General features: G+C 53.5%; 1 protein-coding gene across 1 annotated transcript; it reads right to left on the bottom strand.

Annotated features, from left to right (window-relative positions):
• Nucleotides 1-14: 14 nt before the first annotated feature.
• LOC138103871 (serine/threonine-protein kinase PAK 3-like) lies at nt 15-9,691 on the bottom strand. Its single transcript, XM_069002480.1, has 13 exons — nt 9,666-9,691; nt 9,431-9,590; nt 9,108-9,230; nt 8,461-8,583; nt 8,029-8,233; nt 6,970-7,033; nt 5,690-5,738; nt 4,394-4,506; nt 3,744-3,861; nt 2,979-3,078; nt 2,346-2,542; nt 1,610-1,747; nt 15-104 (listed from the first exon to the last, which is right to left on the bottom strand). The coding sequence occupies exons 1-13, from the start codon at nt 9,689-9,691 to the stop codon at nt 15-17; spliced, it is 1,506 nt and encodes a 501-aa protein (XP_068858581.1).
• Nucleotides 9,692-12,726: the final 3,035 nt, after the last annotated feature.

Raw genomic sequence — 12,726 nt, 5'->3', positions numbered from 1 at the left:
GGCCTCTTCCAGGGCTAGTATCTCCTGTCGGCCATAAACTGCTGCGCTGCCATGATCAGAGGCGTCAGGCTGGAGGTCGGCTTGGCTGAGGTTACAAACGGATGCTGCCCAAAGAGAAAAGGAAAAAATTAACTTCTGCTTTCCCAACTCCACTCCTCATGGGCTCAAACAGGCTTTCTCTGGTTACCAGAAAGACGCAGAAATGAGGGCACTCTCTGCACCTCTGTCTCCACGTCAAGGACCTTGCTACCATAGAAAAACATGGCTCACAATCCCACAAATCCATTAATCCTGCAGGTGTCTGCAGCTTCTTGAGATTTTTGTTGTGCCCACATTGTGGGAATGCAGCTTGCATGTCTTCCTTTCATCAGGACACTCAACAGGCTTCTTGAGGTTGCCCTTTTCTAAGGTCATGGGCTATTTTAGTTGCTAAAAAAAGGTGAGGAGCGTAAGGCATTCCTCAGGAAACTCCAATCCCTTGGAGAAAGGCTGATCCCCGTAGGATTTTGGCCCATGTTCTGAAAACCACTGACACAAGTGGCTGACGGATTCAGCGCTGGCTTGAAGGGGGAGCAGTGCTGGCACCTCCCTCCACAGCAGGGACAGCCGAGCGGCACCTTCTGCCGCTCCCTCTCTGCCACAACGTCGTCTACATGGCTGTGCCAGGCAGCAATGGGCCAGCCTGGCCAAGTCCTGCTCAGCTGTCCCCACCTTGGTGGCACAAACCTCTACAAGTGGGGCAGGAGGGCCAAGCCAAGGCCCCTCTGAGGCTCACTGGGAGCTGCCCAAAGCCCCTCCTTCCCTCCCTCCCTCCCTCCCTCCCTCCCTCCCTCCCTCCCTCCCTCCCTCCCTTCCCTCCGTTCTTGTTTCCTTCCTTCCTTCCTTCCCACACCCAAATCTCAAAATTATTGCCAGGAGCTGATTTCATTGGCTTCTTCCACCACCTTTTCAGCCCTCCCTACCTGCTATTATTCTACTTCACTTCTTTTGCTACCACATTACACTGAGTGTGTTCCCAAAGGGCAAAACTGGGCCACAGAAATGACCATCTCAGCATGGAGCACCTCTCCTCTGAGGAAAGGCTGAGACAGCTGGGCTTGTTCTGCCCCAAGAAGAGAAGGCCCTGGGCACACCTTCTTGCTGCCTTTCAAGACTTCCAGGGGGCTTCACAGCATGTTGAGGACATGTTTTTTTGCAAGCACAGTCGCATTAGCACAAGGGATAATAGCTCTCAACACAAAGAGGGCAGATTCAGATCAGGTCTAAGGAAGAAACTCTTTGTGACGAGAGTGCTGAAACACCAGCACAGGTCGCCCAGAGAGCTGCTCGCAGCCCCATCCCTGGGAACATTCGAGGTCAGCTCAGATGAGGCCCTGAGCAACCTGATCTACTTGACGACGTCCCTGCTCCTTGCGGACCACTTGGTCTGGGTGACCTTGAAAGGCTCCTTCCAACCCATCCCCACCCAGGATTCTCCTTCGTTTTTCTTTGAAAAGCCCCGAGACTGGCGATTCCTAGGACTGGTGCCCCTCTGACGCCTTGGATTGAGCGGATGGGAAGCCCCTGGCAGCGGGCAGCTGGCGCACCCTGCAGCCGCTTGGCCTTTTACCTGCAGAAGCTCCTGGGCAGACCAGCGCCTGTCCTCGTCTGTCTCCAGGCAGCAGTGCAGGAAGTCTCGCAACCAAGCGGACTGCTGCCTGGGGTTCTGCAGCTTCGGGGTGCCCCCGGTGCTTATCAGCTGTCGAACCTAGAGAAGAAGGAAACGCCGCGCTCTGCCTGTCTCCTTCGTACGCCAAACCGCTCACCCAGACCCCACGGGAGAAGCTCCACTCTCCAGTGGCACTTCCCTCCCTGCCACAGGCTTGGACATGCCCTTCCTACCCCACACAAAAGAGCCCAAAGCCAGAGACAGCCACAGCTAGTCCACTATGCAAAGGCTCCTGCTGTGCCCCCGATGTCAATGGCTGACCAAACTGGGAGCAACTCCATTGGCAAAAGCACACTTTGCTTCTCTGAGGAACGACACCAGCTCTTACAGGCAATTTGGAAGAGGGACTTTGGTCGAACTCTACAGTTTCCAAGGATTATTACATAAAATAATATCTATTATTATACACTGCTCACTGCTCCCTTAGGCAGAGCTTCCATCAAGCAAAAGGCATCACAAAAGGATTTTTTAGTGCTGTTTGTGAGTAAATGCCAAGGGGACGGTCTGGACAAGAAGCACGAGAGACTATGCGGCCTGGAACCTATCGTCTTCAGGTGTTAGGCAAGCTTCCCGGGCCGAAGAACGGGGGCAGACTTTGTTAGAATGACAGCAGAGTCTGAGAGCAGTTGCAGCGTACCATGGCAGAGGTGTTCATCAGGTAAGGAGGCGCTCCTTCCACCATCTCGATCCCCACGATGCCAAAGGACCAAATGTCCACTTTGGGGCCGTAGGGCTTCCTGGTGAAAATTTCTGGCGCCATCCAGTGAGTAGTCCCGGCAGCTGATCTCCGTTTGCTCTGCTCAGGGGTGAGCTGAGCAGCGAGGCCAAAATCAGCTGAGGAGAAAAAAGCCCTCTGGTCAAGTCGGCCCCGAATTAGGAAAGCAAACCAAAGAACTCCCCGCTGTACCAACGTCCCAGAAGGCAGTGTGGAATCTGGCTGCAAAAGGGGCCATGCTGGCATTCCTCCGGCCTGCAGCCGAGGAAATACGGAATTGGCCACTGAGCAAAAGCCCCCAGTTTCGGGCAGTGGCTTTCAGTCCCCTGAAGCTTTAGCCCGTAACGGCCTCACTTGGGAAGGGACACGCACAATCCAGAGCCACTCCTGACACCTTCTTCCCAGCCACACCTCCCTGCACGTTGCAGCTGTGCTCTGTGCTCGCAGCAGGGCAGCCTGCACTGCCACGGGCACCACTCTTGGGGACCTGGCAGTCACTCAAAGGCAGCCCCACACCGCAGCCCGCCATGGCTGAGCCTGGCCAACAACACCCACCCAACTTGACAGATCCGTCCAAGCCCAGGAGAATGTTGTGGCTTTTGATGTCTCGGTGGATCACTTGCTTGGAGTGAAGGAAATCCAGGCCTTGCAGGCACTGAGAGAGAGAAAAGAAACACGAGCCTAAGAGTTCCTCATCTGATTTCATCCTACAAGCAGGGAAGTGGCAAACCTGCAAGACCGACTCGCTGGGGGATGCTGAGCCATGGCAGGACAGGCTGCTGGCAAGGGCAAGAGCTTGCTGCTCCAACACGAGGACAGCAGTGCCTTTTTAAGTGAGGGCATGCATATTCGCTTCTGAGACAGAAAGGGCAACTGTTCCTCTGGCCAGTGGCCTGCAAGCACACACTGAAGGAGCGCTGCTGCAGGGGCTGTGCTCTCTCCAGCCAGACGACAGCGGATGCTTTTGCAAACACCACTTTGGGTGCAAGCATCTCCTTTGAGCCTGAGCTTTGTGAGAGTCCCGAGAGTATCTCTTTGTCTTTGCCACTTGTCTGACATTGTGCCACCAACCCGTTTGCTCTTACAGGGAAGGAATGCAGTACACTTCGGGTCCAGGCAAGTGTTCAGAGAGGCAGACACAAACAAACACAGCTGGAGAAGGGCAGGCACGCTGGCAGGCACTTCGGATGCTCTTGCTGCTGCCAGTCGTAACAGAAAGGCAGGAAGCAAGCTGGGAAGATGAAATCACTCCTCTCCTTACCACCTGTTGGGAAGGACCATCCCGCCCAAGCCACGGGAAGCACAAGCGCCATCCCTCACCTCCCGAGAGACAGCTGCTATCTCTCCTTCTGCCATACGAGTCTCCCTAATGACATCGTGTAAAGAGCCTCCGTCCATGTATTCCATCACTAGCCAGAGCTCCTCGTCCACCAGGTAGCTGAAAGGAGGAAACAACAGCATGGAGATGAATGCGCACAGTTACATGACCTGATGGATTCTTGTCTCCGTGTCTCTCTCGGAGGAAGGCAGGAGCAAGTGAATAGTCATTCACTAGGCTCCACAGGCCTTGAACTCTGTGCAGTCTAAAAGCCTTCTTGGTATCCACACCAATGCAAAACACTGGGAACAGGCAAAGGAAATAAGATCTACAGTGCTTTGTCAGCACTTAAGACCCGAGGGAAAAAATCAAGCCCCAAACCTGTTGGAAAATGAAGTGCAGGGAGGGGGGAACTTTGAGGCTGTTGGCTCAGTAAGATAGGGCCGAGTCAGGTCTTTGAAAGCGCACTTCAAACTAGGTATGCCAGGAAAGATTAATGCAGCCCCAGTGCAATCTCCTCCCAAGACGCCGTAGATCAGCAGAGAAACAGGAATTAACAGCTCTGTTCTCTGCCAGCCACCAAAGGAGTGGTTGATCCTTTGGCTTGCAGGATGGCAATGACCCTTCATGGCAGAAGAGCAGAACCACTCACCTGTCTATGTAGTTGACGAGGTTGGCGTTCTTACTGTCGCGCATGACCTGGATTTCGTTCACGCACAGTTCGGTGCTGCTCTCTCGCAGGAGACTGATTTTCTTTATGGCCACCTGAAACGACATGGAAAACCGTGAACCAAAGAAGGCTGTGGCAGGAGACCACAACGGGAACGATGAGACAGTGATTTTGGGATGACAGAGCTGGGCGGGGCCAAACCGCCTTGCGACTGGACATCAGAGGAATTCGTAGCTGAGCTTGCAAGAGCCTCTTACGCCGCTCGCTTGGGCGCCAGTCCCAGGACACAGAGCCAGAGAGCCTTTGCTTTGTACACCCAGGCGAAACACGCTCTAAACTCTCCACCTCAAAGCTCTAACAACACTCCCTACGCCCACAGCCTTCCCCCAGGGCCTTACTTTATCTTCAGCATTTCCATTCACACACCTCTTGCAAGCAGGAAGCCATTCTGTGCCGGTGAAAATGGAGCCAAACTGCTGGGAAACCACTGGCAGTTCTAGGGGGTTACATCATTACTCCAGCAACCGCTGGCATTCTTGAGTGCACAACAACACAGCAAACTCTTACAGACATGACGGGTAAAATGCCGTCCTAAAAGCATCTGGAGGGTTAAACCCCAGGAAATACAACCCTACTCACTTTACAGAAAAAATGCTGTGATGATGAAAACATCATTGAGGCTACCTCCCAAAAAGACAACCCTAGCCCTTCCACACTTCAGGAGCTGTCATTTTGCTGCACTAAAACACTTTCCGTCACACCACGGACATTTGCAATTACTGCCTGACTGCAAAAAGGAATAGCCCACGCCTTGATCCTCTAGCCATGCACGCCGGGCTCTGAGCATGGCATAGGCCCTTGAGAGTCCCCTTGCAGACCTCTCTCTCGAAGCACAGTTCCCAAGGGCAGCCCTGCAGGTGGCTAAGGAGCTACCAGCACGATTCCCATGTATTTGCTACGAGCCAGAAACGAGAATTCAGGAATCCTGAGCTGCCGGCCCCAAAGAGCAGTGCCGTGCTCTAAGACACCACCTTGGCACTAAGACCCAGCTGGCTGCGTCTCCTCCTAGGAGAGAAACCGCCTGGCCTCCTCGCATTCCTTGGGGCAGCTGAGAAGGACAAAATCTGTCCCCACTGTATTTGGCAGGCGGACACTGCTCGGCACTTCAGTGGCCCTTGGAAGCAAAGCTCTACTGGCCAGCCAAAGCTCAGCCACAGCTGACAGCAGAGGGGAGGGCACTCGAGAGCTGCAGAAGCTGCGGCGCTGCCTGACGCTTACCTCTTCTCCTGTGGCAGTGTCCACTGCCGTACACACAGTGCCGAAACCCCTAGAAACAAAACAGCAGCGGAGAAAGGAGAAGTCCTTTAGTCCCTTCAAGTGCAAGACACTGCGGTCCAGCGGGAAGAAAAGGCCTGGGGCAAATCTCAAATGGGACACGACAGATTCTGGTCTGGGTCTTTTTCCCTTTGTTCTTTCCGTGTGTGCACGTGGGTGGGATTTTTCCAGGCACACACACTCCGGCTGGGCCTTCCCACACCTCTCCTTGGAGTCTATCTGCCAAACTCAGGCAACACCACACAGGCCTTCTGAGAAGCCTGAACTCACGGAACAGCCATTGGAGGAAAAGATCTAGAGACAGATCCTTCCTCCAGCTGCCAAGGAAAGTAGTCTCCAGCCACAGCCAGAGCAGCCGAAGGCCTCCATTGTTGCACACACAAATGGAGAAGTACTCTACACAGGGCATCCCTAGACAGCTTCATTCCGGGTCCAGAGCCATCAGCAGCTGCTTCTCTTCGGTGCCCCAGACACAGGAAGGACTCTACTCCTCAGGCGAGTTCTTGTACACTTGGCTGCTCCCAGAGGAAATGCTGCAAATCCATCCCATTTACAGTCAGCAGAGCTGGCTTTCAAAAGGGAACAGCTTGGGGGATTCTTTGCAGGAAAGGCCAAATCCCCACAGGATCCATGAGGGCTCTGCCATCAGGCAGGTGATGCCTTTTCCTCTAGAGTGCATCGGCACCGGCGCTTCCCTGAAGCTTTGGCTTTTGCCACCTCAGCTATAAAAGAGAGTTGCTTCTTTCACCTCTGCTTTTGGCTTCTAGACTAGGTGACGGTCATCCTGAGCACTGAATCTTGTTTTCAGCAAAATATTGGAAAGAAATGCTACTGACAGCTGTTCTCTGGCAGCTCTCAGCTGCTAACTTGACCTTTGAGGCAGCACACTTTTTGCTCCTTTCATTCCCACATCTTCTGTATTCTTTTGGGACACGTAAAAATGGTTTCTGCGAAGAAAAGCGGCAAAGAGGTGCCACACACTTGAGGGACAGGAGATCTGCCAGGCGCTGCTCTTTGCCGCAGAAAAGACATTGCCAGCATCCAGGTGTCTTTGCCATGCCTTCGGACCACAGCTATAAACGCTGACCAGTACTGAGGGACGGGAGCATCTCAACGCAGTGTCTGAACAGCTTTGGAGCTTGCCTGACGTCACGCTGGGGAGATGTGACACCAGCAAAATACACAGCCCCTCCCTTTGAAGAAGGAACGGTGGCTGCACTCACCCTTTGCCAATAGTTTCCAGTTCTGTGTATTTAGCCTCGGGATCTCCTTCGCTCACCAGCATCCCTGAAAGAAACCAAAGGAAAGATGCTCACTTCACAACAGAGATCCCACCCTGCAGCAGATCAGAAAGGCAGCCCCACTCTCTCTCCCCGCTCTCCTTGGGGACACCAGGCCCTTTCTTCTCAGTCACTCAGCGAACCACAACAACAACCGCACCACTACAACACCACCACCACTACCACCACAGCAACAAAACAGCAACAAAACAGTCAGCTCTGCAGCACAGATTGCCTGCGCAAAGCCTGACTGTCCAAACTAAAAACTAAGCACATGGAGAATCAGTCAGAGGAGACACGGATCAGAAAAGACAGCAGTAACCAAGAGAAGTGATTGTTGTCTAGAAACATTAAGGGCAGCAGGAAGAACAAAATCTTTCTGTTCTTGGGAATAAACACTCTGTGACATTCAACCAAAGCTTTAATCCTTGCAAATGTAAAGGCAGGCATCTTGGGTTCTGGAATCAATTTTTATCAACAGCTGCCCTTTCCAGAACAGGAAGAATATTGCAAAGTGCTTCCAGCAGAGGCACGATCTCCACCTTTCAGCACTTTGCCTAAACAATGCCTTTCTCCCTTTCAAGAGCAGCAGCTCATCTTATAACCCATTGCATGGGCTTTAGGAATGAGGTCCCTCATCTTTTAGGACCGGGCTACCTTCTGAAGATGACCTTGGCTGTGCCCCCCAGGAGCTGGGCCCAGAGAGCTCCTTGAGGCCCACTCATTCGCTAGGTCACAGCCTCCTGCTCAGCCAGAAACAATCTCTTGCTTCCCTTCTGCACAGAGGGCAGCTCAGGCAAAGCCAAGCCAGGCCGAGCTGCCCTCAGAGGCAGGAGAGCCTCTGAGGTGCTCTCTCGCCACCTCAAAGCACAACAACAGGTCCTGTGTGGAGGCCTCAGGACCCGACACTCCGCTGAGGAGAACAGGAGGTGGGAGGAGCTCATGCTGACACATGCACACACAAGGCACTGCTCCAGCAGACAAGGAATACACAGGACATACTCAGCATGGCCAGGCACTCCTCCTCTGTCTTCTCCTGCAGGTCCTCAGTGCTGCCAGAGGAACTGCTTGTGCTCCAGGTGCACGAGCTGCTTGTGCTCCAGGTGCACGAGCTGCTCGTGCTCGAGTTTCCAGCTCGGGGACTGGAGGCTTCTTCAGAGCCTGCAGCTGCAGCCCGTGCAGGTGCCAGGACAGAGGAGGTGGAGCTCTGGGACAAGAAATGACTTTGGGTCAGAAGGGTGCCTGGCAGAGATGCCCCTCTGATCCCATTTCAAATGCAAGCCCCTAGGAAGATGCTGCCGGCCACATCCAGGGCTCTTCACCTCTCGGCTTTTGCTGCCCACTTCTCCAACTCAAGGCGCAAAATCCAAAGGCTGCTTTTACACGAGGGACTAAATGACACCAAAGACACTGCTAACCAAAGCAGGCACTTACTGATGTGAGCTGCTCAGGCCGTGGGCTGACCGCAGGGGCAGGTTCCTTGGCACCCTCCTCCTCTTTAGCCTCTTCCTCGGGTACAGAGGCAGCCAGAGCAGGTGCTGACGCTGCCCCTGTGCTCTGTGGACAGACAGCAGCATGAGGGACAGGGAGGAACCTGTCAGGCAGAACCTTTAGATATATTCAGCGGCAGACCCCGCTGTATCTCAGCTGTTCCTTTAGCTACTGACAGCTGCTCCATGGAGAGCGCCAGGTCCCTCCTGGGGACAGTGACTCCTCCATGCCCTGCGAGGCTGTGAACTGCATCTTTGCACTGCTTTGAACTGCATCTTTGACAGAGAGCCTGCACAGCCACAGGGCACAAAGGGCCTCCCTTGTTCCCCAGGGCAAAGACATCCTAATGCTACCTCTTGTCTCTTGCTAAGACAAATTCACAGCCCCTGTCAGAATAGTGGGAAACTGATGTCTAAACATCCGAGTTCCACACCCCTTTTCAAGGGCTCGTGGCTGGGGGAAGCGCTCTGGAAGCGCTGAAAAGATTCCAGGCCTCAGCATCTTCAGCCACACATGGGAGATGCTGTCTGATCAGAAACCTGCAGCTCTGCTTTGCTCCAGCCACAGGGCTTCCCAGAGCTGCCACTTACTGATGCTGGATGCTCAGGCCCTGCAGTGGCAGCAGATGCAGCTGGGTTGGCATCTTCCTCCCCTTTGGCCTCGTCTTCAGGAAGACACACAGCCAGAGGACGCTCCGAGGTTTGTTTTGTGCTCTGCAGACAGACAGCAGCATGAGGGACAAGCAACCTTCTTTATACTCTGCTCTAGACCCAGATGCACTAAGGAGAAATCATCTGCAGAGAAATGGGATCCTCAGTTGTTCAAACTCAAGTAAAATGGGCCAAGTAGATGCGACCGCACTCTCTTGTACAGGAGAAATTCCATCATGGCTCAAAGCACCAAGCAACCCCACTTTCATCTGATCAAAAGCTCTGAAATGGAACATGGAGACAAAACAGGCAGGGATCCCCTGCAGCTGCTGCTGCTGCTGCTGCTGCTGCTGCTGCTGCTGCTGCTGCTGTTGCACAGAGCCTGGACTGTACTTTCGTTCATCTGACCAGGCTGGCACTGGACTGCAACAGGCCCAGCTCACAGCTTGCTCCAAGTCGTCAAATGCTACCAACGCCAAAGGCTCCTTTCCCACTCACCCACGGACCGGATTCTCTCCAGGCATGGGCAATGTGACCTGCAACACACAAGGGAAGAAGAACCAGATGCTGTAAGAAAACTGCCTGCACTGGGCAAGCCCACCAAGAAGTCAACCCAAGGGCAGAGCGTTTTGCTTTCACTACATCCCTCCAGCAGCAACCCGTGTGCCACACAGCAAGCAAGACAACAGCACAAAATGCTGCCTTGTGTCTACCTGTTGTCCTCTTTGGCCACTCAAGCCACAGAAACGTGAGACTAAGAAAGCCCAAGTGGTTCTGTAGTAGTCAATGCTTCTGCCCAACCCCACCCCACCCAGCAGGAGCTACAGCTCCTCCCCTTCCTGCACTTCAGTTTTCTGAAGAGATTGCACACAGCAATTCCCATGAGCTTGCTGAAAATGATTCCACAGAAAAGCTTCCCCCAAGTCCCCCTCAACCGTGGTGGCAGTTCTACTGTGACACAGCACAGGAACAGCTCCTGCGTGCAGGAGCATACAAGAACTCTTCTAAAAATGTCTATCTCAGAGGCCTTTGCCAAGCTGGTTCTGGGATTTCAGCACAGAGCCAACGGCTCTTTTAGCACGCAGGAAATGTCAAGTTCCACAGGCACATCCTTGGGATGAGGGAATGCAGAGGAGAAGATGCTTCCCCTCAGTCCTAGAGAGCAGCGCACAGTTTCTACAAGGACTCCTGCCAGGCTCTCCGCATCTTCCCATCTTGGAAGATGTCTTGCTTCAGCCAGCAAACTGAGGAGACTGCACACTCCACTGCCACAGGCCTTGCCGGGATGGGGGGGAGCAGAACCCCTGCAGGCTACATTACAAATGCTGCCCACGCCCTGCTGGCTACAGACACGCCCTTCTTAGCTGGAGCTGTTGACAGCAGCTTTACCCCACTAAAGGCATCTTCACGGCAATTTGGTTTCCATATGCTGCACTGAACAAAAAGGTCTACTTACGTGCCAGGTGGGTGAAAAAGTACCCAGAATAAGCCACGGAAAATGCCGTGCAAACTGCAGCACACACTCCCTCCATGGCTCGAGCAGCGCTGCTCAAGTTTGCACCGGACAAGACTCCTGGGGAAAACCAAAAAGACTCAAGAGTCCCGTCAGGGTGCAGCCTGCTGGCAGAGCCCTCCGCGATCAGCAGGGTCCGCCTGCAGTGAGCACGCCACAGAGCTGCTCTGCACACTGAGGCCTTCCGTGCCTCGGCATGGCAGCTTTGCCTTGACAACGCCGGGATGCGGCCGCTGACATCACAATAGCGGCCGCTCTAGGCTGCTTTGTGAATTCATGCATAGAACCAGACCTTCTCTACAGCCAACGCCAAAAAAAGCCTGCAAAGCAGCACAAAATGCCCTCCTAGCCCGTAACCTCAAGGCATCTAGGAGTAACTCTGAAAACACACCAAGCCCCTATAGCCCACGCTGAGAAGCTGAACACTGAGAAGCTGAACATTGCAGCAACAAAGGAAATCACTCCTTCAATGATAGCTGGGGGACAAAACCTCAGGAAGCACTTTTGTAGACCTTCTTCCCCACATGTTTGCCACTGAACAAGGTGGGACACAGGCCTACAAAGGGTAGGATTGATGAAAACATGGAAAGCCAAGCAACAGTTCATCCACTGCATCCACATCATCCTGCTGCTGCAGTGCTGTGGCATCTCCAAGGAGACTTGCCCATCTCAGGTGCACCTCTGGGAGCTTCCCTGCGCTCATCCATGCACCACAGAGAGCTGCCTGCTATGGATGTAAAGAAAGGACGAAAGAAAAGAAAGTACCAACACAGTGTGGGACAACTCAGAAGGTGCTGCTGGGAGGAAAGCAGTGGGCCCAAATGGGCCGGTCCCAGCAAAACTGGAAGCTGTGAGGCAGAGAGCAAATAGAGCAGGTGCTGGGAGGGCTGCAGGAAGGCAGGCTTAGGAAAACAGAAAAACCACCACCGCCCCAAAGTTTGGAAGCTTCATTCCTCTGCCTCTTGCTTTTAAACCACTTTTTCTCTATTTCTCATGCTGTGGTTTAACCCCAGCCAGCAACCAAGCACCACGCACAGCCATTCTGGCTCCCTGGGGAGACAATCAGAAGGGTAAAAGCTGGAAAACTCACAGGTTGAGATCGATTCAGTTGCATAGGGAATGCAAAAGCCACACGCTCAAGCAAAGAAAAATAAAGAACTCATTCACCATTTCCCAAGGGCAGGCAGGTGTTTTGCGTCTCCAGGAGGGCAGGGTCCCCTCACGCCTCACAGTGACTTGGGAAGACAAATGCCGTCACTCCAAATGTCCCCTCCTCCCTCCTTCCTGCGCCCAGCTTGAAACACTGAGCAGGATGTCAAATGGTCTGGAATATACCTGTGGCCAGTTTAGGTCACCTGCCCTGGCTGTGTCCCCTCCCAAGCTCTCATGCAGCGTGACCCCAGGCCAGCTCTGTCTGGGCAGTTGCGTCCCTCATGGTGGGTGCTGAGCTGAGAGAAGCCGTGGCTCACGCAGATCCAAACTGCACAAGTTGTCACTCCCTCGCCTCAGCCTCAGTTCCCGTGGCAGAACTCGCGTGCCCGCTGGACGCTCACCTGCGCCCCAGCCTGCAAAGAAGCCCGGCTCCCTGCCCCTCTGCCCAGAGCAACACAGACACTCCCAACCTTTCCAGGAGCTGCAACACAACCAGGGCCACGGCGGCGGCGTCCCCAGCAGTGACACCACTGCTCTGCCCCGTTTTGCCCTCCTCTGTTCACAGCTGTGAGCCTGTATCTCCACACGAGGTTGTAGCCTGGAGATAACGAAGAAAGCAGACTTTTGCCCACTTCCAAACCATGCCACAAATGCCATCCATGCGTCTTCCCATGTTTACGCAGCACCTGACCATTCAGAAGCAAATTTAGAGCCTATTCACAGGGTGAGAACAAAGCGAGTCTTCCAATGAAAGTTTTATAGAGTATTTATTTTGACTATCAATCTAAAAAATTAGAAACTACAAACTATGAACTGTAAACTACAAACTATAAAAAACTCCTAACTATAAAAAACTACCAACTACAAAAAAACAACAAGTGGCCTCTTCCAGGG

The sequence above is a fragment of the Aphelocoma coerulescens genome, assembly GCF_041296385.1.
Source record: "Aphelocoma coerulescens isolate FSJ_1873_10779 chromosome Z unlocalized genomic scaffold, UR_Acoe_1.0 ChrZ, whole genome shotgun sequence".
NCBI lineage: Eukaryota > Metazoa > Chordata > Aves > Passeriformes > Corvidae > Aphelocoma > Aphelocoma coerulescens.
This window is presented reverse-complemented; position numbering and strand designations above follow the sequence as displayed.